Source organism: Thunnus albacares, chromosome 5, assembly GCF_914725855.1.
Source record: "Thunnus albacares chromosome 5, fThuAlb1.1, whole genome shotgun sequence".
Taxonomy (NCBI): domain Eukaryota; kingdom Metazoa; phylum Chordata; class Actinopteri; order Scombriformes; family Scombridae; genus Thunnus; species Thunnus albacares.
The window spans coordinates 19,509,536-19,537,379 of record NC_058110.1 but is presented as its reverse complement, the minus strand read 5'-3'; the positions used below and the strand labels follow the sequence as shown (position 1 = coordinate 19,537,379).

Sequence of the window (27,844 nt, the reverse complement as noted above, 5' to 3'; positions counted from 1 at the left end):
TGGAAATTTCAAGTTAAAATGTCGAAATAATAGCTACTGTTTACTGGCTTTGCTCATACAAGACATCAATCATCGATACTGAAAACGTGTTATTCTGAATTTACATAAGCTTGATGAAACACAGTCACATTACTGAACACATACAGAAATAAAAAATAACTTTCTCCAGAGAAGACTATGTATTACATTGTGAGTTCATACCTGTAATATGACAAACTGAGACACTGTCTACACACTAGTGTTAGTGTGGACCCTGTCCAGTTCATGCGGCCACAGTCTCTTAGCTCCCTATGCGGTAAAAAAAGTGCTCATTCTTAAATGTTTACACAGTTCATGCCCAGATCAGTCATTCACTGAATGACAAGGCATACAGCATTAAATTAAAAAAAAAATCTATGGTGCATAGACAGTAATATTAGAAAATGCCATTTGCTGCCATAAAGATCGATACCGATCTTTCATTTTCCCACAGCAAATGTCTCCCAACCACATAAAGCTTGTTTATCACACACAAGCTCTGAAGCAAGTGAGAACTCAAAACAGCATCATTCAGGAAGAAAGCAAAAAAGGTGCATTCTGTGCAATATCCTGACATCCACTGCTACAGGATCAGTTCATATGAGTGTATTACCACTGTTGAGGTAAATGTAATGTCAAACCAAAAATCAAGAGGGTTATCTATAGATATCTATATAGATGTTAATGGTGACGTGTTGCGTGCTGGGTTTTGTCCTTGTCCTGTCTGGGTCAGGACGTTGAGGTTTTTCAGGGTGAGGGCTCATTCCACTTGCATATTGTGCAACAGAAGCCCCTTTTTCACACCTCCCTGCAGCATCCTGGCACCAAGACTAGTGCCTGTGATCCCATCGCTAAAGAGAGAAAAAGAGAAAAAAGCAATGTTGAACACACACACATACAAACCTGATACAAACCAAAGTCACATCCACCATTGCTATAGTTGGCACACTTGTGTCTTGTATGGAGTAAGCAACAGACCTTACAATAACAGTCAGTACAAACTAATTACAGACAATAACATCACTAATGACAAGCAAGATCATCAACATAATCAAAAAATAGAACACCCTGTCCTAAAACAGTACAAGAGGAACAATACATTGCAGTACCCTGTATGTTGTAAATGACCACTTTGGTCACAATGAAAACCTCAAACAACTAAAAGACATCAACCTAAAGAACTTGTTTGTAAAGTCACTGCTGCTTACATGGGGCTAAACTTCCTTTTCTTATCAGGAGGTTCAGGTCCATCTGCAAATCTCTGCAACCAAGAAAATAAGACAATTAAATCAATGCTAACTGCATGCAATAAGTGAAACACATAATTACTGCTACAGACACAGAGACTTGACCAACCTCTTTTCCTGAAGCGTCCTGCTGGGCTCTTCTCTGTTCCAGGTTTTGCTGAGGGCAGACAAGTTAAAAAAAAAGTGCAAGTTTAGACATGATTAGAAGAGGAATGTCGTTCAGCTTGACCTTTCTATTTTTGAGGCATCCACTAGATCACAGATAAAAAGAATGTATGAGACAGCCATTTAACAGCATTCACAGAAACCAAAGGTGCAGCGGTTGTAATGGTGTAAAATGAGATGAAAACAGTTTGTGTAACCACCTTGTGTAGTTCAGAGAGCTGCTGGTGTCTAATAAGGGCCTCCTTGCTGGGGAACTGCCTCCTACACAGGAGGCAGGCCAGTTTAACCCAGTCTGTCATTCTCCCTTCTTTCTCGTCTTTCTCGCCTCCTTCTTCTTCGCTGTCTGTTTCTCCACTGTAGGCTGGGACCAGACCCTGCTGCAGAGGAGGGGAAGACTACAGAAAAAAAGATGCAGGGTCACCGACTGAGGAACAAATGGACACAGATCATATATTATGATCTAGAAAAATATTTGTAACATCATCTAGAAGATGACAGAGTGCTAGAAAAACTAACACAGACAGTGACCATTCTCTTACCTCTGTAGTTTGTCGGATCTGGTCCAGAAAAATCTGAGGCCGTTCAGACAGTGCCCCCTGCAGGACAGAAAAAACAAAGTCCATGGGATAATCAGAGCAGTCAATAATGTTACTAATAATATAATACTCTTTCATTTTTCTTTTCACTTGCACCAGAGTAGGATGGGTGGTTGTGATACTCTACTATCCTAAAAGTATACAGGTGTTTACAGCTAAGCATGTGTGTCTTTGTAAGTGCCATGTACCTTTTTCTCCAGAACAGCATAGCCTGCATCAGCACTAGCAGATTCTCGACGGTCATCTAGGCGACTGTGGCCAGGTGCCCTAGTGTAACCAGGTGGAAGAGCAGTGGAGCCGACGGCAGGGGAAGAAGAGACAGAGCGCATGTTCTCCTTCTGTCTATTGAGACTCTTTGCCCAGCGTTCCATATCTTTAGCAATCTATTAACATAAACACCAAGAGACACGTTAGCCATTAAAGGAACTCAACAGAGGAGTGGAGAAGATTCACGATTTCTATATGTTATATAACATGGGTGGGACAATACCAATAACACTCATACAATGTAATGCAAGAGAATACAGTACCATATAATACCATATAAGTGAATGGGAAGGTGCGTCCAAACTTTTGACTGGTACTGTATGTCAGATGTTGAGTAACTCTGGTTATTTTAGCCATAGTTTGTTCATATTGAACTGAATGTATTGTAAGATGTCATTGTTATGTTGTCCAGTAACAGAGGTGTTGAATCATGCATATTGTATTTTACAGCTGTTATCCTAACTACCCTTTGACCAAGTTGTACAAATGTACTATCACAAAACAAAGACCTAAGTGAGCAAAGAAGCAATAAAAAGTAACTTTATGATTGAGGTTCACTTTAAAATCCAAAGGTCAGTTTAATTTTAATTTATTATTTTCTGTACACATCTGTCAGTACTTCAACTTTTATTCAGTACCTGTTGAGCAGTTTTATTCTTGGGTTTGTCTTTTTTCTCCTTGCTGCCAGGGGTAGCAAACGGTGAGTCTGAAGGGCCTGCGTAGTCACTCGTGGGAGCACCTTCTGTGTTGGACTGGCCGGCAGCAGCAGGAATGTACGTCTGCTTATCTCCATCCCAGTACATGTACTGCTGAGTGTGAGGGTTGTAGTAGTACTGCAAAAAGAAGGGGCGTAAAAAAAGAGGATGAAATGCTGAAGAAGAAGACATACTCAGACAAGTCTTTCAAAAAGTGCTTGCTTCACATTCTAATTTCAGTACATTGACTCTTTACCTGGGAGTTAGGGTCATAGTAGAGTCCTGTGAGCGGGTCGTAATAGTAGCCAGAGCTTTCATCATACTGGTATGTGGACACATCTGGCACAGCTATAATCAAAGACAGAATATTTGTCTCAGGGTCAAAGATAAAATTTAAAAACTTAAAAAAGGTTAGCTTTACTGTTACTCAGCAGCATAATGCTTCATATTATTTCAGATAAACACAGAATCAACACCTAGCAGTTAAAGTGACTACTGAAGAGTTCCAATCATTTCTCCCACACAGACATGTCAACACCATGAACACCATGAAATAAATTCTCAACCTGAGGGGGACACTGAAGACACAAAGACTTACGGTATTGCTGGAGCTCATGTTCAGTGCCCGGTGTTGCAGGTTGGCTGGGAGTAGCTGGTTGTGGTTTTCCCACAATCTCAACCTGTTGAGAGACAGAGCTCTTAAAAACAAGAAAGCTAAAATATAATGCAAGAATACAAGAGGAAAAAGAGCAAAGTCAGATGATAATATTGTACCTGTGTGGCTGGTATGGTGGTAGCTGTGGTGATGAGAGCAGTCTGTGTATGAATAAGAGGCTGCTGCACGACGGCTCCGCCAGATGTCACTGCCTCAGACGAAATGACAGCTTCACAGCGGCACACATACAAACACACACACACAGATCAAGGAAAAAAAAGTTAAATTCAAATTTATACAGCTATATAGACTGTATGGGTAATTTACTCTATATTTAACATGCAATATCAACCTGGGGCAGCTCCTGCTGTGTATGCGCCCATCAGGGCTGCTCCTGTACCGGGCAAAGCAGCAACCCTGGTATCTGCCTGGGCCTTGAAAGTGGTGCCATCTGGCCCAGAGTATTCATGCCCCTCCTGATTGTATGTGACTGCTTCTCCCTGCTGATACACTGCTGTCTCTATACTCTGGCCTCCACCTGAGCCATTCTGAGCAGTCTGAGAATGAAAAAGACATGAGACAAGAACAAAGTATGAGAATACTATCAGAATTATACAGATATGAGTGAAAACATGTGTTATCCCCTAGTGTTTTCTTTGGAGTGTTGATAAGTCAGACAGGTTACCTGTGTTACAGCCCACTGTGCAGCAGCGATAGCTGTGCTGGCCACTGTAGCAGCACTCACTCTGCTGCCATCTGTCAGAAACACATCACTGTCGTAGAAAAGAGGCACAAAGAATGTTTCAGTGATTTCAGACTTTCTGCTGGTGATGTACACTTCAAAAATAGCTCTTCTTGTGATGTGGAAATACGTAAGAGTCTTTCTATTTTAGCCTACTCATTTATTCAAGGTTAACTTTAGCTCCAAAACTATTTCTGATCCACTTCATTCACATGACCAATTTGAGCTTTAATGTAACGTGGTAATCACTGATTTGAACCCACTATATTATTCTTTGTGCCATAGTAATGATGCACATTGCTCTTATGTTTTCTTTGTAGCCGAGTTTGGGTGTGTAAGTGTTTACCGTTTGGAGCCTTTGGCAAATTCCACCACAATAGCTTTCCCGTCAATAGAGAGAGCTGGCTGGAGAGCCTGCAAGATCTGGAGCAGCTGAGATGCCTCCTGTTGATAAAACACACAGACCTCTGTGAGTTAGTGAGTGTGCATTTGTGTGTGAGTGCATATGTTTGTTAAATTGATTAAATATTGGTATGCTGTATGTGTGCCTCATGATGTTTCTCACCACTATGGTAGAGAGCTGTAGAAAGGCAAAGCCCCTGTTGAGATGTGTGTGCTTGTCCTTGATCAGGCGAACGTTGGAAGGGGAAAGAGTGGCAAATGGAGCCAAAGCAGATAAAATGGCTTCCACTGAAGTATGCGGGCCGAGGTTTCTAAGGATCAGAGCTGGTGTAGAGGAGGATGAATGAATGTTATATTCCAAAAACAAGATTTAACAATTCAGGTACCAGATAATAAACAGTGTTGTGAAAGCAAGTATCCCATGCTTCCCCCTTCTGATTTGCAAACTAAAGCTGGGTAGATAAAATTATTTAAAAATGTGGTAGAAGTGGGGCGCCCTGGTGGCCTACTTGTTAAGACACATTCCACATAACTGCAACGTATGCATTTCTATTCCAGCCTCCAACCTTTGTTGCATGTCATACTCCCTCTACCACCATTTCCTGTCTTTCTGCACTTTTCACAATTGAAAAAGGCAAAAATGCTAAAAAAAAATGACCTGCCATAATCCATACTAAACAATACTTTCCAAAAGTACACATAATCAATCTATTAATAAAATAACCAAAACATAAAAATAAAATGGTTACAACAAAAGTAGGTCTTTCTGAATACAAGAACATATTGCTGTGATGGGTGATGAACTTACTGTCATTGGCAACATCTGCCTGCTGTGTAGCTTGTCCTGGGTTGACAGTAGGACCAGAAGAGTGGTAGGGTGCTGGCAGGGGCAGTAAGCCTTGCGCACTCTCCTTTTGAAGACCAATGGGCAAATCCCTTTGCAACTGGGGCAACTTCAGCTCAGCCTCTGGGGGAAGACAACATGTTATTTATGTATTATCATTTGGTGAGAGTGAGCTTGTGTTATTGTATGAAAGAGAACAGTTAGATATTTATAGAAGCTGAGTTAAATTTCACCTGATTTGGGCACACTGCATTTGAAGCACTTCTCCCTCCTTTTAAAGTTTTGCACACCACACTGTTGAAATGTTACATGAGCTATTGTTAAAAATGCTTATAAAAAATAACGAGCCTCTACAGTGACTGATACATGAATGCAATTCACACATTTCCATGTATGCATGCCACACAATGCAAACACACACACACAACCTTGTTGCAGAGCCAGTCCTCGTTGGCACGTGGTTTTGGGTCGCTGTAGTGCATCGACACTCTCTGTCCCAGAATCAACAGCACTCCCTGAAAGAAAAAGAAAGAGAGGGAGAGGGAACAAAGGATGATTATCAACGATAATTAGGCCACACATGCCAGAGAAAGGCCTCATCTCACAAGAGATGAGAGAGAATGAAAGGGGCAAGAGGGAGGGAGGGACAGAGAGAAAGAGAGAGTAGAACTGAGGCTGAAAGACAGAGGACACCAGAGAATTGCAACCTTCAGCTTTAGGAAATTGGGACGGACTGAGATGGTGTATGTGTAGTGTGTGGGTGTCCATTTTTTAAGGACAGAATGCGTTTTGTTCAATTGTGTCATTCCCCCCCCCTTAAGGGGATACCTCTTCACAGATTTCCACACATCCCATCCCACTGTCACCACCTTCGTCACCCAAATAGACAATAGCTCCATCCTAAAAATGTAATAATGGTGGATGATCCAGATGTGAAAGGCCCAAAAAACAAGAAAATGAAATACTATTTTGGTTCTGATTCAACATACAATAGACCATGTGAGGAGTTATATTCACACTGTCATACTATCCCAGAGGTGGTAATGTAAACTTAGGAGAGAGAGTGAGAACATGTCACTGAAGGAAGAGGAGTCCTCTATCAAAAGAGATCTTTTATCAGACAAATAAGAAGCAAATGTAATGGAAGGTCCAGTAATGTAAACTTTGCAGTTGCAACCCAGACAGACGTCAGCATGATGTAACATGAGTTTGCCTGCTTGTGGAATTCTGTATCAGTAGAAAGAAAAGATGAATTTGCCCTCAAAATATAAAAACCTACCTACCTCATGGAAAAAAAATGATTCTCCACTCTGTGCAAATGTCATACTCGAATATATCATGACAGTGCATGTTGTGACTGTACATTTCTCTTGATATTAACCCTTGAATCCCATTGTATGCATGTATATATGTGTATGTGTGTCTGTGTAGGGGAGAGTGACCTGGTTGGTCTCCATCCAGCGGGTGGCCTCCTGTATGACATTAAACTCGACGAAGGCGAATCCTCGGCTCTGACCTGGACACCGCCCAGCGCCATGGTAACCGAACAACAACAACAACAACAACATAACAACAACGCAGTGAGGGGTTAGTGCTTCATGTACAGAGGAGAGAGAGACCCTGTATCAGCACTAATAAAACAAAGCATTGCTTCCTCGCTCCCTTGGAAATAATGCACTTGACAGTCAGTTGGAGAGACACTGTCAAATTCTCAGCAAGGGTGGGAGGACGCAATGTCAAGTATCTTAACAGGGTCAAGGAAAAGAGGGAGAGAGAGAGAGAGGGAGAATCCTACCCACTCATCAGTTTGAGTCTGAGCTATTTGCCTTTAAATGATGAAGCACCCAGGCACCAACAGAAATAACAGACACACACCAACACACACACACACACACATACACACACACACTTTTATCCCCTCTGCTGCTCTGATACCCCATTTATACCTGGTATTAACATCATGTATCTGGATCAGGATAAGGAAAAACGCACGTTAATACAGGTGTAAATTGGATCTCAGCCAGGTGTAAATGCAATCTGTGCAACGTGACCACATTCCAAAGAAAGACAGTAGGTTGAGAGGTCATCTAGCTCTGCCTCAGCTAAAGCAACCCCTGCAAGTAGTTTCAGTGACTAGGAGTTTTCCCTGTTAAAGTGTGCCAGCTCCTCCTAGCTAATTTGCATATCGAGATCGAATCACAATGCGAGCACAATTGAGAGAATGAGAACGCATTTTTTATACCAGGTGTAAATGCAAAGATCCGTAGATATCAGATGTCATTATCCAGATACAGATCACATGGTAATAATAGGTGTAAATGGGGCCTTAGAGTCAGAGTGCAGTCTTAACTATGCAGCATTGTGGTGGAATGTCTCATCTTAAAACGCTCCATATCCATGCATTACTGTAACTGATTGACAACACATTATACAACATATTTAGATTTATAACCGTTTTCAAACATCATATGGTGTGTAGTCTAAAAGATCATCATTTAAACATTCAAAACTAAGAGTGATTTATCCTAAAAAAAAGATTTTCAGAAACAGTGATGTAAGAGTGAGAAAAAAAGAGCAGTGTGGGGGACTGTAAGTGTGGCTGAGGCAGGTAGGCACACCTTACAGACAACCAGTGAGTTAGCAAAGGGGAGGCCAGTGAGACAATGACCTTAATGGAAAACCTTTAGAAAAACACAAGCTTTTCTGAGTGGTATGAATGACGCTCACATAGCTGAGAGGTAGTTGCGACAACTATATCCTGGCATTCACACACACAAACATAACTACAATGGCAAACACAATCAGACACATTCTGCTTCGGCATCTCATTTCTCAGTTGACATGTTAGTTTGTGAGCATGTTCATCTACTCAGTCACAACTCTTCAAGATGGATGAGGCAGAATCATGGAAGGGTAAAGACAATAAGAGAGCCTAGGCCAGAAGCGAAATGAAAGCCATAGAGTGAAGACCAAAAACCTATGGCTGTTTGCATGCATTATGGTCTTAAAGGCCAATATGGATAGAGATACTCCTTTGGAGGGTGCATGGCTGTTGCCCTGTGGGCACTAGTGGGGTTACAGACACTGAAAGACCAAAGAGTCAAAGCGGGAATATAAGCAAAAGCCTGTATATAAATATAAATGAGCTCTTTGCATCAGCAATCTATCTTTCTGTCAGAGTATGAAGGAAGGCAGTGACAGTAAGAGAGAAGGAAAAGGAAATTATTAATAAGAGGGAGAAGACCCAGCAGATAAGACAAAGTAACATGAAAGAGCAATGAACATGAAAGAGCTGGTAATGGATGATCATGACAGACAGTGAGAACGGGAGAGTAAAGAACAAAAAAAAAAAATTTGGGGCAATGGACAAGTTCTCACCTGATGATTTGTTCCTCATGAGGCGAACCTCTCTTGGTTGGATCCCTTGCTCCTGAAGTTGTGCACGGATCTTTGGACAAAGAGGCGTCACTACTATTAAACATGACCTTACTAACTTACTAACAAGACACATTAGACCAATGTAGTGTCAAGACACAAAAAATATCCAGAGACATGCACTAACCTCATTGGCGGTGGCATTAGGTGGCAGCATGCGAAGCATTATGATGTTGCTGGGCCTCTGGTTGTGGTCTTGATCAGCACGGTAGTCCTGGTCCCTTTGATCCAACTCTTCAAGAGATAGGTCTGGACCAGCACTCCCACAGCCATGCTCCTCTGACCCCACTGGAAAAGCCTGGATACATCATGAGGCATGAATTAGCAACAAATGCCAAGAACAAAACTTTTGTTTATTGTAGCAGCTCTCTGAAGATGCTAGACCTGTTATGGCTTACCCTCCTCTTCCCTGCCCCACGAGAGAACCTGTCCTCCTCTCTCTGTCTTGCTGTATTGTATTCCATCTGTTCAGAATGGGCACCACCACGACCCCAGTTGGCCTCCCTACTCCCTAAATGCAGGGCAGTGTTCTCAGGGAAGCCTCTTCCACCTTTCCCCCTACCCCTTTCCTGCAGGCCAGTCCGTAACTGCTCAAACTCCCTCCTAGATCCCTCCTCTTCTCTCTGGAGCATGGAAGGGGCTAGATCAGGCTGCGACTGAGAGCAAGGGGGCCACTGGAGCCCTTTCCCCTCACGCCCAATGTCCCCTCGCCCATCTCCTCTCTGGTGAAACCCAGGGCGGTCTTGAAGACGACCTGGTGAGAAGTCATGGACACTCAGTGATTGCTCGTCACGTCCATACAGTCTGTCCTCTTCTGCTCTGACATCATATCCCGTTCCTGTCACCTCGTCCTCTTGGCCATAGCCTCGGTAGTCCATGTCCCGAAAGTTGTGATCGTTGTGGGTGTTGCCATATCGACCTATGCGGTCACCTCTCCCACCCCTGCTGACCACAGAAGAAACTTTGAGGGAATGGTCTGACACATGTACTCTTCAGGGTGGAAAGGCATGAAATTAATGAGTCAACTCACCTCCGCTCATAGTCCATGCTGATCCACTGACACTGCTTCTAGTCTCTGTCCTTTTTCTACAGCATTAGATCCCTGGAAGTACATCAGAGCATGCAAAGCAATCATCAGAAGAATCAAGGCAAAAAGATTGTACATATACCTTGTTGTTAAGGAAAAACACAGATTCAAAACTTGTGAGCAACTGCTACTGAAAAAGTGCACCGAGTAGAAGACTTCCAGGATGCACTATAGTGATGTACTGTACAAGGTTTTGCATTCAAGAGGCACATAACGTTACCTCTTAGTACTATCACCAATTTTTGTACTACTCCAGACTTCTCTTAACTTTAAAATATCCCATTTAGTCGCTGCTTTGCAACAACTTAGCAAAAGCCACACATAAACAAACAGAGGTACAACTCTGCGTCACTATTAGACATAAACTGGGCGTGCAGAAAGCATACTCACACCCCTAAAAGTGAGTATTTTTAACAATGACGTGTGGCGGTCATCTCAGTTAGCGGGCAAGCTAACTAGCCTGACGTTGGCTAACACGTCCAAGCAAGAGAAGCTGTTGTCTCCAAACGGTTGTCAGCCGTTGCAAACACGACTGCGGTTGTATGTGACACTGGAGAAACACTTACCAGTGCAGCATGTAACTAAAAACAGTTCCTTAAATGTCACGCTTGATAGCCCAGGTGAGAAGTGTGTTTTATTTTTCAGGGAACCAAGTGTAAAATGGCCACAGCAAGACAACATTTCAGAGTGGGCGGGACCGATGGCTCAGTCTGGAATGTGATTGGTGTTTGGAGAGCGGACATATCAATGTCGACGATGATTGGACAAGACAAACAGGCCAACCCTACATAGAAGCGCCTGACTGATAAACTGGACAGATACGCACAGTACTAATTAATGTTACTGTGTTATTCCCATCACATAAATCATACAAAAACCGCTATTTTGACGGGTCATGAGTCTTTGAATTTGGGGAAAAAAGTAAATTATATATTGGAAATTGTTGTCATTCTTGATGAATAAATGGATAAAAGAAAACACACCCACCTTACAACAGAAAACCCTAATACCAGCTTTATTTGATAAAACAAAAAATCCAGAAATCCCAAGATGTCACAGTACAAAAAACAAAAAGGAAAAAAAAAACCCTCATCTAGCAGCCCACCCCCAAAACCTTCCAGCCTTGCACCCAAAGCTTGACCATCAATTAATTAAATGACACAATACTATGGTTACAGTTTATCATAAGCTGATCATAACAGTAGGATTAAGTAAAATGATTAAAATATACTAAGAAAATTAGAGACAACAACATTAAAAAGTTATAGTACAATAATGACAATATCATTAAAGGGGGCTGAGGAGTAAAAGGCAAACTTGAAATACACATCATTAACATGTCCTTACAAGGCCTTGTAAGACATACAGTACATTATGAACATTATAGTAATAAGATAAGCCTATAATCTATCTGAAATAATATTCAACTTACCAACTACACCACTCATGATTTGACCCACTGATTAACACAATCGAATGAATCTCTTGTATACACACAAAAAAAAGGTCCTAAAAACTCAGAATATGTTTAACCTGATTGTGCCTCTAGCTATAGTACAATGTCTTCCAGTAAAGTGAAGGTTTCTATGTCACTCTGAGTAACTGTTAATTCCATTACCCATCTGAGGCATAAAATGTGGCCATCAGTGGTAACTTTGGCATGGAAACAAGGGGTTAAGTCAGTGACGCAGAAGGCCTTTCCATGCATACAGTACGTAGACACATATGTTAATACACACCCACACAAATATACACACATTCACTGCATGCAGACCTGCACTGGAGAAAACAAACCACCATACAGTTGCACACACGCAAACACACACACACACTCTTTTAAGTACAGGTAAGTAATTCAGTATGGGAAAATATCTCATACAATCTATTTTAGGCATACCCCTGCATAGCGCCTGAGTCAGAACATGGGCCTGAAGGAGCCAAGCCAATGACAGGGAGAAAGCATTCACAAACGTAAGGTTTGGACACTACAAATGACAAAGTACCCCATCTAGGTTATGAATCCCTACCCCTCACCTTACTCTTCCTGACCACTGCTCTCAAGGCACTACATGTAGGCGATACTGTGTAAAACCCACTTAGACATGGTCTTAATTCAATCCTTATCATCTTATATATTTATCTTTTTTCTGGTCTTTTTTTCTGTCTTTCTTGTGTCCCCATTGTCTTTGGCCTGGAAAGGACCTTTTCTCTCTTCATTCCCATCATGGCACATTTTAACCCCTGTTTACATCTACTCAACTTCAAATCACCACCCCCCCATCTGCCCATCAGACCTCTAGATCTCAAAGTTTTTGATAGGCACAAGCAAAATGGCACATAACCTTATTTATAGACCAAGGACCAAGGTGTATAAGCCTATCAAATCATTTCAGATCTGCTTTAATTTTCTGAGGGTATTTGGGTGATCAGAAATTGAGTATCCGTATAACTTTTCTGGGCCCTCCCCGATATTCTCCCCTATGTCAAATCTCAATGGAAGCTGCCCTCTCCATCTGTGCTTGAGAGCAGCTCCCTCTTTTCCCAGGGCCTATAACAGAAGGCAGGTGGACTTCTTGCCACGTTTCTTGGCCTGCAGTGCTGCCCTAGTTGCCATCTCAAAGACTTCCCTCACGCCATCTTTGGTTTTGGCAGAACACTCTTGGTAGCCGTAGGCACTGATGCGGTTCGCCATCTCTTTGCCATCTTCATATTTAACTGGTTCCTACAAACACATTTCAGAGAGAAGGTTTTAATTTCCAACATTTAAACCCACAACTGTGGGCACACCAGCATGTTTTGAACAAAAAAAACAAAAATTGACCTGTTTCATTTTGGCAAGTTCTCGTCGGGTGTGCTCATCATTGCGCAGATCTTTTTTATTACCAACTAGGATGATGGGAACATTTGGACAGAAGTGTTTCACTTCAGGTGTCCACTTTTCTGGAATGTTCTCTACAGTAAGCAGAGGGAGAGAGAGCCATAATTAGCGACATATATTAATTTAATAATCATAAGGTGTTCAATGCCTAGCGATGTGAATGTTACACAAACAGTACCTAAACTATCAGGGCTGTCTACAGAGAAGCACATGAGGATGACATCAGTGTCAGGGTAGGAGAGAGGCCTCAGTCTGTCATAGTCTTCCTGACCTGCTGTATCCCAGAGTGCTAGCTCCACCTGAGAAAAGAGAGAGAGAGAGTTACACGGACGGATACATGCATGAATAAAGTGGAAAATCTGTAACAATTGATATGTAGAGGGGGCCATTTGAGCATTTAAGTTTCAAGACCAAGCACTTAAGTCACATGGTTAAGCAGACCCATATTATATTATTCTTATACTTTATATAGGGGGATGGACAGACTAGAGAGAGAGAGAGAGAGAGCGAGAAGGGCGTCTATGCTGCTGATAGGGAGACACAGAAAAACAAGAAAAAGCAGACTCACAATATTAATACCTATACAAATATCTTTTTAGGTATGAAAAATCATGTCTAGATGTTCATTGCATTGCATGTTTTAGCTATGCAAAGTCAAATTGGTCATTTTCAGAGGTAATTTTGGAAAAAAATGGAAATTGCTATTAGAGCAGGAACAATTAGTTAATTAATCAATTAGATAGCCAGATAAATCAATCTGCAACTATCTTGATTACTGATTAATTGTTCAAATAATTTTTTAAGCAATAAGGACAAAAAGTCACTGATTCCACCCACTCAAGTGTGATTATATGCTATATTTCTTAGTCTTCTATGATAGCAAACTTAAAGTCTTCAGGTTTTGTATTGTTCATGACTGTGATGAACATTTGCACCATTTTTCAACATTTTTTTTTAAACCAAACAAACCAAAAAAACAAAAAGCTGATAAATCATTAATGAAAAGAATTGTTAGTTGCAGCCCTACTTTGCATACTTTGCATTTTACATTCAGGCAACAACACTACATGTAAGCGCTCACAATATTATAACAACTTTGACAGCATAACTAGAACTATTATTACTCATGTTGCTAGGGACCCACTCTTCAAGGATTGGTCTGGGGATGCCAAGTTTGCAGCCAGTGTGTCATGTCTCACCTGTTTCCCATCCACTTCAATGTCTGCCACATAGTTCTCAAACACAGTTGGGACGTAGACCTCTGGGAACTGATCCTTACTGAAGACGATGAGCAGACAGGTCTTACCACACGCACCATCCCCAACTATCACCAGCTTCTTCCTGATAGCAGCCATCTACAGAAAAGTGCCCGAAACAAGGTTATTGCATGTCACTACTTCTCACTACGAATACACACAAACATATTTTAACCAATAGTGTATATATATTATACACACACAAACAGGGTGAAATATACGTTCAAACGTTCTTTTTATAAGGAGATATTACAATACTTGATATGCATTATCAACAGTTCCCCTTGGCTTGCACTAAGCAAAGGTAACATCTAAGAAAACGTTGGTAACGGTAGCAGACTGGTCTCCTAATATCCTCCGAGTTTCATTAAATCCTAAAGCACGACATTAATCTAGACCAAAACGATCCAGCTGGCTAACAGGGAGGGTGCCTTGGAGGTAGAGGGTGTAAACAGAAAACATTTCCGTGCTGTGTTCCCATTCCTGGCTGAAAAGCTGTACAGTGTACGTTAGTCCGGGCCTGTCAAACCAGCTAGCTAGCAGGAAAGCTAATGGTGTTTCCCGTGGTTTTTATAGCTGTCACTCAAGGTATACTTTCTGAAATTGTAACGACAGCATTCATCGCACTACTGATATACTTATGTGCCTAAAACAAGAGTCGGGCTAAAGTTTAAAAGCCGTCGCTGAAAAAGATTACCGCTTGATGTTTCTGTGTCCGCCTTTCTCCTCTTCCTGACCGACTGGAAAACTCCGCCCACCGCTCATACGCATGTGCGCAGCGACGTCATTCGACAGCAGGCTGACACCCCCTTACTTACATATAATAATAATAATAATAATAATAATAATAATAATAATAATACATTTAATTTGTACCTTACTTTTCATTCATAGTGAACCTCAAAGTGCTACAGTATTAATAAAATAGAACACAAAACATAGAGAAAATAATAATGACAAGAGTTGAGATGAAAAAGATGAAAAAGTCTGAATTGAAAGGTTTTTTAGGCCTTTTTTTAAACATGTGAGTAGCATGACTTTGTAGTCAATCCTGAAGCAAACAAGGAGCCAATGCAATGAAAACAGAATTGGTGTTATATGTTTGTGTTTTCGCACACTCATCAGGATCCTGGCAGCGCTGTATGCAGTGTGTAGATCCTTTACTCAAGTAAAAGTACCAATACAACAATGTAAAAATACTGCATTACAGTTAGTAGAAGTTAGTGCGTGGCTCTAACTTCATTAAAAATAAAGTCTCAGACTTGTTCATAGATCTTTTATTAACTGTTTCAAAGATCATTTATGCAATACATTCAATTGTGTATTCGCCCATATATACAAAATATGTTTTAACTTTTGTTCTATAACAGTAGACACAAATGTAAAAAAAAAAAAAAATACACACATATATTCATATATACACATAGAAATCATAATTTAGTTAAAGGGAAAATATAGCCCATATATATATATATACATATATATGTTCAAGTCACCAGAATGGAATAAATACATCATCTGTCCATGTGCAGGGAGATTAAGATAAAAAGACAGCATAGATATAGCATAGGCTACAGATATTTACATATTAAATTAAACTACATTTTCATTAACTGTAGCTTAAAATGTTGCCTAATTTCTATTTCACCCAAGATATATTTCTGTTTATTTGGGGTTATGTTAGTTAGCATGAGTCACGATTATCTCACAATAAGAGCTCTGCATCATGCGTGAGTACATCGCTCACTCCTGCCTGAGAACTAGGGCACAGGGACTCTTAAGGCTACAGTCTGCCTGAGCTGTCTTATCACCCTCACTGAGACTCTTCAACAGCCTCTCCATGATTTAGAAGGGTCGATCACCTTTTCAAGCCCCCCTACAGTGAACAAGGCTTTTCTCTGCTGCTCCTCAGAGTTTATTTGAGGGCATGCTTATTGTGATTGAGAAGTTCATAGATGCCAGTTTTACAGCACTGCTGCTTCTATTTGTTTCTATGGACACTGGAGGTAAAGTTGCTCTGATTGGCTGCCTGCCTCAGCCAGTCTGAGGTCTATTTCCTTATGGTGGCGGTGCTGTTGCTGCGCCGGTAGAACAGCACATAGGCTTGATTGGTCTGAAGCTGGTTCTCTGAGACTGGAGTCACACTGTAGGTGGGTAGATGGAGAGTAACTGTGAGAAACAGCTCCAGGTTTATATAGAGGGTATCTCAATACAGATGAAAAAGGCTTTTTGCAGTTGGCAGAACATTGCATATTAAAACAAAATGATTTGAGTGCAGGACAAGTCTCACCTGGAATCATTGTAGAAGCACCAACCATTCTCATCTGAACAGCAGGCTGTATAGTGACCCATGTTCACCGTCCCAGCATGGTTACATATTGCATATAAATCATACAGAATGGGGCCTATGGTGACAAACAGAGACACAATGACTTATTATATACTTAAAATGTTTTGTGAATTTTCCAAGAAAGAAATCATCTTGTTACATTCAAGAAACTACTAACAATATCAATTGAAACATAGCACCTTCATTTTCCATTACATTGTATTTCAGTTGGTTAATTATTACACATAATTGATTATAATTTTGCCAGTCAGTGAAATGTTTTAATTATCAAGCAAACATACATACATTTTTGGTTAAAGCTCTACACTCTTATACTTCCGTATCATGAAATGAAGGATGAGAATTTGTCATTATTTTTTGACATTTCATAAACTAAATAATTCATCAATTAATCATTGTCCTTGTGTCCCGTCATGCCATGAAACCATAATATCCATGTTTCAAGTACAGCTGGAGACAGCTGGAATATTGTATCATTATTATTGTGTTATATAGTGTGCTCTATCCACTGATGTCAAAGTTTTCAAATAATTGCTTTAACATAGGCTGCTTTTCTTTCTTTTTAAGGTAGGACAGACCTTTCCTGCATATTTTATCATTTCAACCATTGTATGCCATACTTTACACCATACTCAGTGGCACACACGGTTGACCCAAGCATACACATGAAAGGGGATGATGCATGAATGGAGGAATAAAGGAGACATGTATACACAGTAGATAAATTGAGAGAAAAGTTTGGTAGTTTTACCGCAGTCGACAGGTCCGTAGGGACTGAGGTCCAAGTTAGTGAGCGGGAAAGACACATACACGGTGCTTTTACTGATAGACCACCGTGACGTCGTAAAACGATTCAGATCTGATTGAGATTGTTAAGCATAAACATAACTTCCTGCATGTAAACATAGCTCACAAATAAGATTAATAAATAAGAGTTGTTGCCAAGGATACGTATCACGATAACCTGGGGAAACCTCTGGATGGACAGCCGCTTGGTGCACTCTGTACGCCTGTTACACCTCTCACACATCTGAAATACATCAACAAACACAAGCAAACCTCAACATTTTAAAAAATGTTTGAAACTGCACAGGGTCTGATGTACATAACTAACCCCTTGTGATAACTGAGTGAGTCTTTTAGGATGTCTGCCTTGTGTGTTTGAAGAGACAATTAAGAGCAGGTAACTAGGGTTCAGATGAGCACCCATCATCAGAGAACTACACCAATTCATGTTATCTACAGTTAAATTTTCTCCTTGTTTACAGTACATATATGAAAAGATCATGAGTTAAATTAATAAAATTATAAATTATGGGGTACAAACTGATAAAAAAAAGTCAGTATTGGACAAAACCACCCTTAGCTCACTGCTCTCAGCAAGAACTATACAAAGTCATTGACCTTTGACCCTAACATAATGGATTTCTCTATGTTAACTCACAGGGGAATTCTCTTTATCCAGTTTCTCCTCCTGAGAGAACAGGTCCAGGCAATCCCTCAGTGTGACCTCCCCAGCGAAGCTCTTCTTGGGGATGGGCAGCGACAGATCGCAGAACACATCGAATGTGTTGGAGTAGTGGGAGCACACTGAGCAATGCAGTGAGCTCCGCAGCTGTCCTGAGAATAAGTCTGTCAGAAGAGTGAAAAGGGGGGTGAACAGTGGCAAGAAATATCAGTGGTTGCCTACATTAAACTCATGTAGCAGATGAGACTGAAGGATCACTGGATTGCTCTCCTCACCTACTATTCTGCTGTCATCTCTCTCTAAGTGCTTCTTCCACATGGCAGCGGCCTCTTCCGAAATCCTGCAGGAGCATTAGAGATGAAGGGAGAGAGAGAGAGAGCAAAATGTGTTCATGTGATGGGTTTCAAAATGTCAAGGATGGAATTTTTTGCCACAGAAAAATACTCACCTAAATCGGGCATATTTTTGTTCGGGATCCTTCCCTGTTCGTCGAACATAGGGTCTGCGGTTGATTTCTGTGTGCAGCTTGTCCAATAGGAACCTGAGAAACTCCTGAGCATCCTGTTGACTGGATTAAACACAGAAAGGAAGACACACAGAGATTTCTTAATGTCACTGTTATAGGCAGCTACTTCTTTACAAGTCTCTAGAACAAAACCAAAAAAAGAGCATTTGTATTGGTGGCAAAGCAGTTTACAGTTAATCTCTTGTCCTTGAAACAGTTGTGCTGATACAAAAGTGGATGGCATACTGTTTGGTATCTACAGTCAAAAAATGTATCTACCTTCATATATATATATACAAAATAGTTAATGGATTTGCCTTTGAACTACAGAAATGTTGCCTGCACAAAAGTTTCATAGAAAGAAAAAACATCCTCCACGTATCTTCTCACCTGTATCCACTGAAGTAAGGCACCGCTTCTCTGAAAATATTGTAAAATTGTCGTGGATTTACAACTGTGTCTCCTTCATTTACATCCCATAAGCCTGACAGCATCTGAGAGAAAGCTGGCACAGGAAGACAAGCAGCAATGAGACAATAGGAAAACATAACACAGACAGAATAATAGGCAGAGGAGGGGAACAGCAGGAGAGGAGAACACACCTTCCATAAGTTTTGCCTCCTCTTTGGAGAACTTCTCATGCCTGTAGGATTTGAGGAGGCAGTAGTCCCGTAGGCCACGCGTGTGAGACAAACACTGGACTACTGCATTCAGGAAACACTAAGTTGGAGACAAAGTGTAAAATTTATTCTGGTGACTCTGAAAGTATTTCTTTAAATGTTTAAATAACATCCTGCATCATTCAACACTTACTGTGTTCCCAATGTTTCTAAGGCCAACCCGTCCACTTCCTAAGGCGAGCTGCTCTTTCTGGAAAATAAAGTGAACAAAGAAGAGCTACTGACCAGTAATATATAACCTGTCACATCTAAGTACAGTATATAGCCTAATTTAACTAGTCTAAGTAGTTTGTAAAAGTATACACATGCATGTCATAACGTGTGTCCTACTATTTGACCCCTGGCTGTGTCCGTACAACATGTTACTGTCTGTCTGCCCTAACCCCGCCGCCATGTCATTGTGTGTATATGTGTGTTCAAAATAGCTAGGACAGATTTAGCCCTCTTATCTCATTAGCATAACAAGAAAGGCTAAAAGGAGGTCAGCCGCATTCATCCTATTAGAGACCAAGGAGTGCTGACAGGTGCTTAAACACGTGTGTGTTGATGTGTACTCGCCATTAATTCCTTCATACGATTTCTTTGTGTTTACATTTGTGTCATGAGCGTCCAATAAATTCCACATAAAGAACAAAACAGGATTGACAGATTTTCTGTTGTCACATCACTACGGACTTGAAGGTCTGAAAATAAATGAAAGATCTATGCGATGTTGTGTTGTGCACACCTCATCGTCAGTGACCAGAAGCAGGCCCATCAGCGAGGTGTAGAGGACAGACTGGGAGATGTCGGCCGTCTCTCTCTGGAGGCCGTTCTGGGACACCAGGGTTCGACACAGGGCCTCACAGGAGGTCTCCACGTTGACGCCACTGGCTCCAGGCATCCTATTTTACTGGTAAACCTCAGATGTGTCAACCAAAAGTGATCCTGAGACAGATAGAAGACTTCCCCAAGAAATGCAAAGCAGGTAGTTTGCAAATCAGACTGGGTAAGTTTCAGTTTTCTCACATGCAGGGTCAAAGGTGAGCAGAATGTGGTGGTGGTTCATAAGCTGCCTGACAGAGAGAAAGAGTCCCTCTTTTTTTTTTTTTAAATGAATGATGCACAGTAGGGTATTTAATCCTTTCTTTCCAGGAAAATGCAGTGGGGTGTCATTCACAGCTGAGGGAAAGAGAACAGGATTAATTTGTGAATGACCATCCCTTTAAGGTAAATCCTTATCTTGAATAGATTGAGTTGATCCATTCTGGCACACAATTTTTTCTCGTAATTACAGTATGCAGAACAGCTTGGAAAGTCAAGGTCTGACAGAGACCTCAATGAATCCAGATACTAACATAACAGCTTCAGGGCACATATTTATAAAAAGATTTTTGGACACCTCGCCCCAGATGTTCATTGATTAATCCGTACAGAGAAAGATTATATAACCGATAAAAGATGACATGCCAATCTCACAACCAAGGTATCTTTTGACATGTTATTAAAGCCAAATCAACTTTTTTTTGCTGTTCTGTGCAGGTAAAGGATAAAATCTTGCATATAAAGTTAGTTTGCAAATAACGCTTGGCAAATATCGTAGCATTCGCAAATAAACAGAGCAGTTTGGACTCACCTGATCACTTGGTCACTCTATCTGTGGACAAACTGTCCCAACCAAACTGTTCCCATCACCTGCTGAGCTGTTAAAAATGCATAAGGGGACGTCTACTGTTTCACTGTGAGTCTGTAGGCTAGAACTGAAAGTCTACCCCTCTCCCCTGCCCTGTCACTGGTGTCCGAGAGAGAGTGAGAGAGAGAAAGAGGGAGAGAAAGAGGGAGGGAGGATAATCATCTCTAATCTTTTCTCTGTAGATCTTGTTGGCTATACTTAGACTTCTCTTTGTGTACTTTTCACGAGTACCTCGATAAACTTTTAAGTGTCAGTTTATTAAAAAACAACAACATAATAACAACAGAAACATTTTACATGTTAAAATCACAGTCAATAATACTGCCAAGCTGTACAGTACACATTCCTACATTCATATAATCCATCAGAAAAAGCAAGAAGAGAAACTTAACCAGGTAGAAAATACTATGTGTGCATCCAAGCACAATCATAAGTCCATATTTTATGTCTTCTGACGTCAATGTACAAATATATAGGCACTCCAAAGGCCGCCTGATGATCAGTCAGACAGTCAGTGACTGTCTTGGTCTACCATCTCTGTATCTGAGTTGATGGTGAGATAAGACATGTGATGGAGGGGGGTATCAGCGTGGGGGGGTGGCTGCGGCTGACTGCTCTGAGCTTTCTTATCTCGCATCTGGACAATTGCTTGGCGCAGACTGGTGATCCACTGCTGCTTGCTGAAGGAGTCGTTGGCCTGCAGGCTGTAAGAGTAAGCTTTGGAGCGCCCTCTGCTGCTAACACGGAAACAGTTCTTCACTAGAAGAGGGAAGGACAGACAGAAAAGGGAAGGATATTGAGTACAAGAGATTGTAGGTTTCACTTCAGCTAATGGGGTGGAGCGGCAGGGCAGTGTTAGTTGTAGCAGCCTAAATTTAACTCAAAACAATGTGACAAAGACTATGTAGGTCATGCATGCATACACAAGGAAATTAGATCTACATCATGTTTTCATATGATTTATATAGCATATGTTACCTTTATCATTTCCTCCAGTGAAGGCTCCCCTGAAGGAGCTCCCTCCTGCCTCCCCATCTGGGATCTCCTCCAGATTTAAGAGGGCGTTGCGCAGAGGTTGTCTGTAGACATTGAACACCTGACCTCCATCTTTGTCCTCCCCGGGTCTGCTCAGCACCAAAGCCTGTTCAAACAGGAATACATGCAGCCGCTGACAGAGGAGACAGACACACAAAGAGAGAGATATGGCTTTACAAAAAATATTCAAACAGACATTGGGGAAATAAAAATGTCAAAAACGAAGAATAAAATTGTATTCTGATAATAAAATATATTTTATTATTATCATATTTTAGGGTTACCACATAAAACAAACTTTGTATTGTTATACTGTATATTAGAAATTCATAAATTCAGAAATGTTTATGTACATTTGATACTGGTGCTATTTATTTTTTCTGACGAAGGTCTGAGGACTGAAATGTTACAGACAAATCTAGTACAAGTGGTCACCATTGTGCAGGATTTCCTGGTTATTTCAAAATACAGGGTAATGTGCTACACTCATATGAGGGAACTAAAAATCTACACTGAGGCAGAGAGAAGCAAAGGTCTGTGAGTGTATGGATCCAGACTGTTTATCAGTACATTACACCCCTATCTTGGATGACTTGACCTTCTTCAACTGAGATACAAACAAATCAACAACACCAAAGGTCAATCAATGGGACATTAGAAGAGTTAAACATAACAACACTGAGCTGCTACCTGGCCCTTGTTGTTCTTGAGCTCTCCGTGGCAGTGGAGGAAGTGGGACTGCCCGATCTCTGGTATTCTCTGGCTGTCCTCAATGTAGTTAAGACCCCGCCTGTAGAACTGACACTCAGCCTCTCCCGTCTTCTTGTTCACCTGCGCCACAATGCTCTGGATCAAGTCCATCTGAGCAGAACAAAGTGTTACACAGAGACCTTTAAGAGTTGCTAAATTTTTCCCAAATGAAGAATCTGGGCTGAGTACAGAATGGCATAAAACTCATTACATATGCTATACATTTATACACATTTTAAGTGAAATGTGAGTCTTCTATGTCTGTGGTAAGAGACCGCAAACATGTCAAATGCCAAAATTGTCTCCTGAACAGCAACATATTTTCCATTTTTCATTCCCTGAGTCTCCTTTGCTATAAGTAATTACAGACCAACCAAATTAGTGAACATGACTGAAGTATTTTCAAGTTGCTAACGTCACATCACAGGATCACTAGCTACTGAATCATGTTTGCCATTTGGAGGCGCCAATGTGTATTGTTGATTTAAAAAGTAAATATTAGCTGAATCTAAATGCCTTGACTTCCCACACATGCAGACTGATGGATTTCAGTGGATATACCAATTTACAGTATGTTAGTCACAACCCATTAATACTGAATATACGTACGTAAATGTAGACCTTAATAATTTGGATTTTTGTGTTAGAATCTACAGAGTCGGACAGATAGAGGTTTACTTTCAAGCTACCATGAAAAAATCTGACCTACAAGATTGTGAGAATGATTAAATGAGCAATTTCAGTACTGAATGAATACGGAGAACTCTGGTCTATCTAAAGCAGCAGACTGTACACGCATCTTTCTTAAACTGCCAATGTGATCTCATTCAGAGCCTTTCCAAAAAACACTCATATTTGAATTAAAGGGTCCACAGTGCGGTGTTCGTTATTGTCATGGCAACCAGTGAATTGTGGATCATTGTGCATTTTATCTGCTCACATCCCAGCCTGCTCAAAAACTTGATATAATGAGGATGAGAATATCAGACCTGTCACAGTAAGACCAACATCAGGAAGTCCAGAGTGTTGACATCGATTAAGCAATCATCTTAAGTAAGTGAACATGTCGGACATCAACTCACAGCATCAGGCAACACGTCCTCATCAGGGTGCTCTGGAGGTGTGCACTTCTGTATCTCTCTCAGCAAAAGGGGGTATTTGACCAAACGGCTTCGAGGGAGATCCAGGAAGCTCCAGAGGTCCAGTTTCCTGCTGAACGAAGACTCCTGACACAGGCGCAGGAAGTGCTCCACTCTCTTCTCGTGCTTTTTCTGGTCCAGCAGGGCTTTGGCTCCCACCTGGTTACAGCAGTATGTAACATAGGCCTCCAGGCAAGGGAACTGCACAGAAGAGGAGGGGAGGAGAATGCGGTTCAGATGAGAGTGTAGACAGACAGATTGAACTCAGTGACTCTGGTTTAGAGAGGAAGATAGCAGAGCAGATACAGGAACTGGAGTGAAGGTGGGTTGTACCCTTTTCTCTTCTTCTCTCTCTGTCCTTGGTTTCCATGGAGATACTCACCCAACTTATCAGAGTAGGCGCCACCTCTCCCACTGTCTTCTCTGATCCCCTCAGCCGCTCAAGACGACCCAGAAGATCTGGTATGAAATAAAAACAGACAAGAATGTCTGTGTTACTACAGCTCAAGGACAGATAAACACAAAAACATCACACTCAGCTTATTCAGATTCCTATACCTGAAAAAAAGACATTACATTAGCTTATTTATAGCATTAACCATAGGTGAAAGAATGCAAGAACGCTCCCCCTAAAGCTTTGCTTTACACACTTGCTTTTGGGGCTGGGCAACATAGTTAGAATCTATATTACAATATCTACAAGACTAAATATAAATCCATGTATGGCAAATGTGTAAAACACAACATTCAACAATTAATTTTGATAGTTGGTTATTTGCCTGTAATCTTTTGGAAATATGACATGATTCCACTCAAAGTAAACAAATGATAATGTTTTATTATCACCAACCAAGCCCAGAATTAGATAATGGAAGAATATGCAAAGTAGATTATTTGTTCACCTTCATGGAGAGGAATGAGAGAGTCCAGAGTACCAAAGATCTGCCCGAGCTCACTCTCTGTCAAGATGTCCAACTTCAACATGGGCTCATAGTACACCTGACAGCACACAAAGAGGCAAAGAATCGTATTATGTGCAGTCAGAAGTGTATGAAAGTGTGTGCAAGTTGTGTCAGGACAACTGGAATGACTGGTTCCATATATTCAACCAGCATCAGTAGAATTTGTTCTGATGTAAAACAATAGAGGTCAATCCTGTGGATGCGTTTAGTAGAAAAATACCTTCTTGACCAGACTGAGGTCCTCAATGAGTTGTCTCTCTCCCTGAGTCAGCTCATAGATCACCTGCAGAAGAGTCAAAACTGTTAAACAACTGGACAACAGCATTTGAAGGCAAGCGCAGACAATTTACACACACAAACACGCACTTGCATAAGATGACAGGACGGCGTGGGCTCTCACAGCTGATTGTTTAATAAAGGAAGTTGAGCCTCTAGTGCCAGCTCACATCCTCTTTCATAATCCCCATGTAGAGCTGCTTTACGGAAATGAAGAGTAGGCACTAGTCACCCTGCCCCCACAGTTTAACCACAGCTCCACAGGTTGACCCACATAACCCTCCAACCCCCAAAAAACTACATATTACATTAAATCCCCTGCAGAATGTTTAGCTTCTGCAGCTGAAGTAAACTCCCACTGCCCCTCTTACCTCTTGACGTTTGATTTCCTTGGCAGTGAGGTCATGGATCTCCACGGTGTCACTCCAGCACTGGCTGTTGCGTCTCCGAGGAAACGATGAGGCCTTTGGGCGAGAGCGTAAGGGAGCCGGGGGCAAAGGTCGGGCCTCTGTGCGGAAACTAATAGACCGCTGTGGAGGAGCAGAGTAGTTGAATGCCTGCATGCACAAGTCGTTAGTTGTTCATTTCATAAAACAATAAGAACGTGTTCATGCGTTCTTACCGAAATAGACTGTCCAATGCGTTTAAGAGCAGGGGTCTTCACTGGGGTGATGACACCTGTTAGGCTATTGGACTTGGCCACAGGTTTGACCCTTTTATTACTGGGCTCCTAAAATAAAATCAGCATTCAAACTCAAGAGTCAAGCTTTGATATGTCTACACAAAAAGGTCAACACGCTTATCAGGGTGGCTAATTCATCCAACTATTACTGGCTATATGTTAGAGGACTTAAACATGACTGAACACACATCTGGCATCTGCAAATGAGTAAAACTTCACCTCTGAATCTTTCATATGGTCACACGTCATCTCATCCTCCTCCTCCTCTTCATCCTAATAAAACAAGAGCCGGACATAAAACGGAATGAGTTTAAAAAAAAAAAAAAAAAAGTGAGCCTGATAGAGACATGAGAGTTCAGGAAAGTGGAAAGAAAGAGATGTCGAGAGGTGTGAGATGTTGCATGGTGGTGCAGATCTCTCATTTCCTGTGTGACTCTTTCAAAGAGGAAGAAGGTTGAAACACTGCCTCTGTAGTAAAATACAAGATGTCTGCCTGTTTTTTTGCCACTCTAACCACATCAGCTGTATGTGCAGCATAGTAAGGGGATGATATATTTAAATTAACAGCAGTAAATGTCTCTGTGCATGATAGAGACATGATAAAGATTACAGCATAACAAGAAAGTACAAAACCAAAAGTGGAAAGTCACATCGACAAGAAATGATATAAATAGCATTTATAGGTTTGTGCATTCAGAGAGCTTCTGTGGCTGCACACATGAACACCATGTTCACGTCTCTCACTCAGCTCAGCACACAGCATTGCGGTCACAAAGGTAAGGTTGACTAACTTCCGCTAGTTACAGAGAAACAGAGAGAAATGAAGATGAAGATGGGGCACTGGAACATAAAGAGTTTAATGGTGAATGTGAGAAATCACTCACCTCTAAGGTTCTGTTCAAATGTTCAGGGGCTGGGTCTTGTTTTCTCTTCTTCTAAAAGCAGAAATTTGTATGAAAGTGAGTTTCTTGTGTTTTTTAGAAGAGTGCTGAGCTAGGCTGTAGGCAGGAGGACAGAGGTCATAAAAAACAGGTAGGTGGTGTGACTTACCCCAGCATGGTCATAGATGATGGAGTGTGACTCTCCTGGTGCTACAGTCCTAAAAAGGTAAAACTGTTAGTGGGTGCCAAGCAGACATTCACACACATACTTGTGTTATTTTCCTTGAGATAAATCTGTAAAAAAAATAAAACAACAAATTGCTGAAAGGGATCCGGGTAGTGTGTGCCCAATGAGTGACAGATTTGTCAGATTTCTTTTGTGATTCCAGTTGTATAGAAGTACACTACTGATTACTGAGGACAATCTTAACTTCCTTTCATTTCTCAATTAGTACTTTTGAGTAATGTCAAGAGGATAAGTTTAGTCACCATGATGCCAGATGTCTGCTAACTTTAAATAATATACATGCCTACTACGTAGTAAAGTAAAAGATTCAGTTGAATGTTACAGTACCCCTTATCGGTCAGTTTTCAGCATTAAGATACAGTATGTGGCAACCCAGAAACAGATAACGATGAATGTAAAAAAGCATACCAGGAAGTCCTCGTTTCACCAGTCTCCTCCAGTTCCATCTTCTCTTTTTCTTTCAACGCATCTTCAAAAGTCCATTACACCTTCTCAAAATGAGAACTGTCGAAATATTCCAAATTTACACCAGCCTTAGTCTGTTTTAGTAAACCTACGGCAAGCTGTTTGCAGGAAGCTTTTACAGAGTTCACTGCACTCTCCTTCCTCCTCACTTTCTTCCTCATCTCAGACTCAACCACATCCTTTAGGGTTGTACCTATTCATATATCCGCTCTCGCCAGGAAGAGTTTAGAGTTTAAAACTTGGTTTGTACAAACTTATCACTCCAACCTTTCAACTGGATGAGAGAACTTTAGAAAAAAACTACTTTGCAGTGCAGAATACCTGACTGAATAAACTACAATACTGTGTGAAACACAAGAGGAAGTGACAGAGAATTTGTAACTACAGCAAACTGTTCATTACGCGCACTTTTGAATAACTAAATGACTTTGAAATATTCTGCAAT

At 41.1% G+C, this 27,844-nt stretch overlaps 4 protein-coding genes across 6 annotated transcripts; all 4 read right to left on the bottom strand.

The window, feature by feature from the left end:
- Positions 1 to 13: 13 nt before the first annotated feature.
- Positions 14 to 10,852, bottom strand: rbm10 (RNA binding motif protein 10). 2 transcript variants are annotated; one of them, XM_044351623.1, is made up of 23 exons: positions 10,720 to 10,852; positions 10,097 to 10,168; positions 9,465 to 10,011; positions 9,194 to 9,364; positions 9,010 to 9,079; positions 7,074 to 7,147; positions 6,060 to 6,146; positions 5,865 to 5,925; positions 5,596 to 5,754; positions 4,951 to 5,111; positions 4,732 to 4,829; positions 4,329 to 4,416; positions 3,996 to 4,200; positions 3,763 to 3,872; positions 3,587 to 3,668; positions 3,245 to 3,336; positions 2,932 to 3,126; positions 2,215 to 2,409; positions 1,970 to 2,026; positions 1,631 to 1,825; positions 1,375 to 1,422; positions 1,227 to 1,279; positions 14 to 869 (listed from the first exon to the last, which is right to left on the bottom strand). In XM_044351623.1, the coding sequence occupies exons 2-23, from the start codon at positions 10,111 to 10,113 to the stop codon at positions 779 to 781; spliced, it is 2,856 nt and encodes a 951-aa protein (XP_044207558.1). In that variant the 5' UTR covers positions 10,114 to 10,168; positions 10,720 to 10,852; the 3' UTR covers positions 14 to 778. The 2 variants fall into 2 exon arrangements, with proteins under 2 accessions (XP_044207558.1, XP_044207559.1); XM_044351624.1 differs by having other exon boundaries at positions 9,465 to 10,008; positions 10,720 to 10,851.
- A 300-nt stretch (positions 10,853 to 11,152) lies between these two features.
- LOC122982407 (rho-related GTP-binding protein RhoA-C-like) lies at positions 11,153 to 15,057 on the bottom strand. The gene is made up of 5 exons (XM_044351677.1): positions 14,985 to 15,057; positions 14,231 to 14,386; positions 13,210 to 13,330; positions 12,975 to 13,105; positions 11,153 to 12,875 (listed from the first exon to the last, which is right to left on the bottom strand). Exons 2-5 carry the CDS (start codon positions 14,384 to 14,386, stop codon positions 12,702 to 12,704), a joined length of 582 nt encoding a protein of 193 aa, XP_044207612.1. The 5' UTR covers positions 14,985 to 15,057; the 3' UTR covers positions 11,153 to 12,701.
- Positions 15,058 to 15,548: 491 nt separating this feature from the next.
- Positions 15,549 to 21,110, bottom strand: usp21 (ubiquitin specific peptidase 21). Its single transcript, XM_044351653.1, has 12 exons — positions 20,906 to 21,110; positions 20,018 to 20,451; positions 19,424 to 19,480; positions 19,213 to 19,330; positions 19,001 to 19,115; positions 18,554 to 18,673; positions 18,381 to 18,445; positions 18,082 to 18,269; positions 17,589 to 17,667; positions 17,389 to 17,496; positions 16,578 to 16,692; positions 15,549 to 16,431 (listed from the first exon to the last, which is right to left on the bottom strand). Exons 2-12 carry the CDS (start codon positions 20,171 to 20,173, stop codon positions 16,338 to 16,340), a joined length of 1,215 nt encoding a protein of 404 aa, XP_044207588.1. The 5' UTR covers positions 20,174 to 20,451; positions 20,906 to 21,110; the 3' UTR covers positions 15,549 to 16,337.
- Positions 21,111 to 21,200: 90 nt separating this feature from the next.
- arhgef3l (Rho guanine nucleotide exchange factor (GEF) 3, like) lies at positions 21,201 to 27,724 on the bottom strand. Of its 2 annotated transcripts, none has more exons than XM_044351642.1 (13): positions 27,343 to 27,724; positions 26,857 to 26,905; positions 26,691 to 26,738; positions 26,026 to 26,079; positions 25,747 to 25,854; positions 25,496 to 25,654; positions 25,069 to 25,131; positions 24,789 to 24,885; positions 24,269 to 24,345; positions 23,830 to 24,087; positions 22,688 to 22,858; positions 21,941 to 22,130; positions 21,201 to 21,721 (listed from the first exon to the last, which is right to left on the bottom strand). In XM_044351642.1, exons 1-13 carry the CDS (start codon positions 27,378 to 27,380, stop codon positions 21,474 to 21,476), a joined length of 1,560 nt encoding a protein of 519 aa, XP_044207577.1. In that variant the 5' UTR covers positions 27,381 to 27,724; the 3' UTR covers positions 21,201 to 21,473. The 2 variants fall into 2 exon arrangements, with proteins under 2 accessions (XP_044207577.1, XP_044207576.1); XM_044351641.1 differs by having other exon boundaries at positions 26,691 to 26,741; positions 27,343 to 27,723.
- Between the last annotated feature and the right edge of the window lie 120 nt (positions 27,725 to 27,844).

What these genes read in the sequence shown, in the direction of transcription:
- rbm10 (XM_044351623.1), bottom strand. An exon ending in ATGCAGTGTGCCCAAATCAG is followed by an intron (nt 5,755 to 5,864) that starts GTGAAATTTAAC and finishes GTCTTCCCCCAG; the next exon opens with AGGCTGAGCTGAAGTTGCCC. An exon ending in AGATCCGACAAACTACAGAG is followed by an intron (nt 1,826 to 1,969) that starts GTAAGAGAATGG and finishes TTTTTTCTGTAG; the next exon opens with TCTTCCCCTCCTCTGCAGCA.
- usp21 (XM_044351653.1), bottom strand. Translation starts at nt 20,173, where the DNA reads ATGCCTGGAGCCAGTGGCGTCAACGTGGAGACCTCCTGTGAGGCCCTG. An exon ending in AGATGACAGCAGAATAGTAG is followed by an intron (nt 18,270 to 18,380) that starts GTGAGGAGAGCA and finishes CTCTTCTGACAG; the next exon opens with ACTTATTCTCAGGACAGCTG. An exon ending in TCCCCAGGTTATCGTGATAC is followed by an intron (nt 17,497 to 17,588) that starts GTATCCTTGGCA and finishes AATCTCAATCAG; the next exon opens with ATCTGAATCGTTTTACGACG.
- arhgef3l (XM_044351641.1), bottom strand. Translation starts at nt 27,380, where the DNA reads ATGGAACTGGAGGAGACTGGTGAAACGAGGACTTCCTG. An exon ending in GGTGAAACGAGGACTTCCTG is followed by an intron (nt 26,906 to 27,342) that starts GTATGCTTTTTT and finishes TTACCTTTTTAG; the next exon opens with GACTGTAGCACCAGGAGAGT. An exon ending in ACCTCAGTCTGGTCAAGAAG is followed by an intron (nt 24,886 to 25,068) that starts GTATTTTTCTAC and finishes GTGTGCTGTCAG; the next exon opens with GTGTACTATGAGCCCATGTT.
- LOC122982407 (XM_044351677.1), bottom strand. Translation starts at nt 14,386, where the DNA reads ATGGCTGCTATCAGGAAGAAGCTGGTGATAGTTGGGGATGGTGCGTGT. An exon ending in TTGAAGTGGATGGGAAACAG is followed by an intron (nt 13,331 to 14,230) that starts GTGAGACATGAC and finishes CTCTTTTCTCAG; the next exon opens with GTGGAGCTAGCACTCTGGGA. An exon ending in AACTTGCCAAAATGAAACAG is followed by an intron (nt 12,876 to 12,974) that starts GTCAATTTTTGT and finishes ATGTGTTTGTAG; the next exon opens with GAACCAGTTAAATATGAAGA.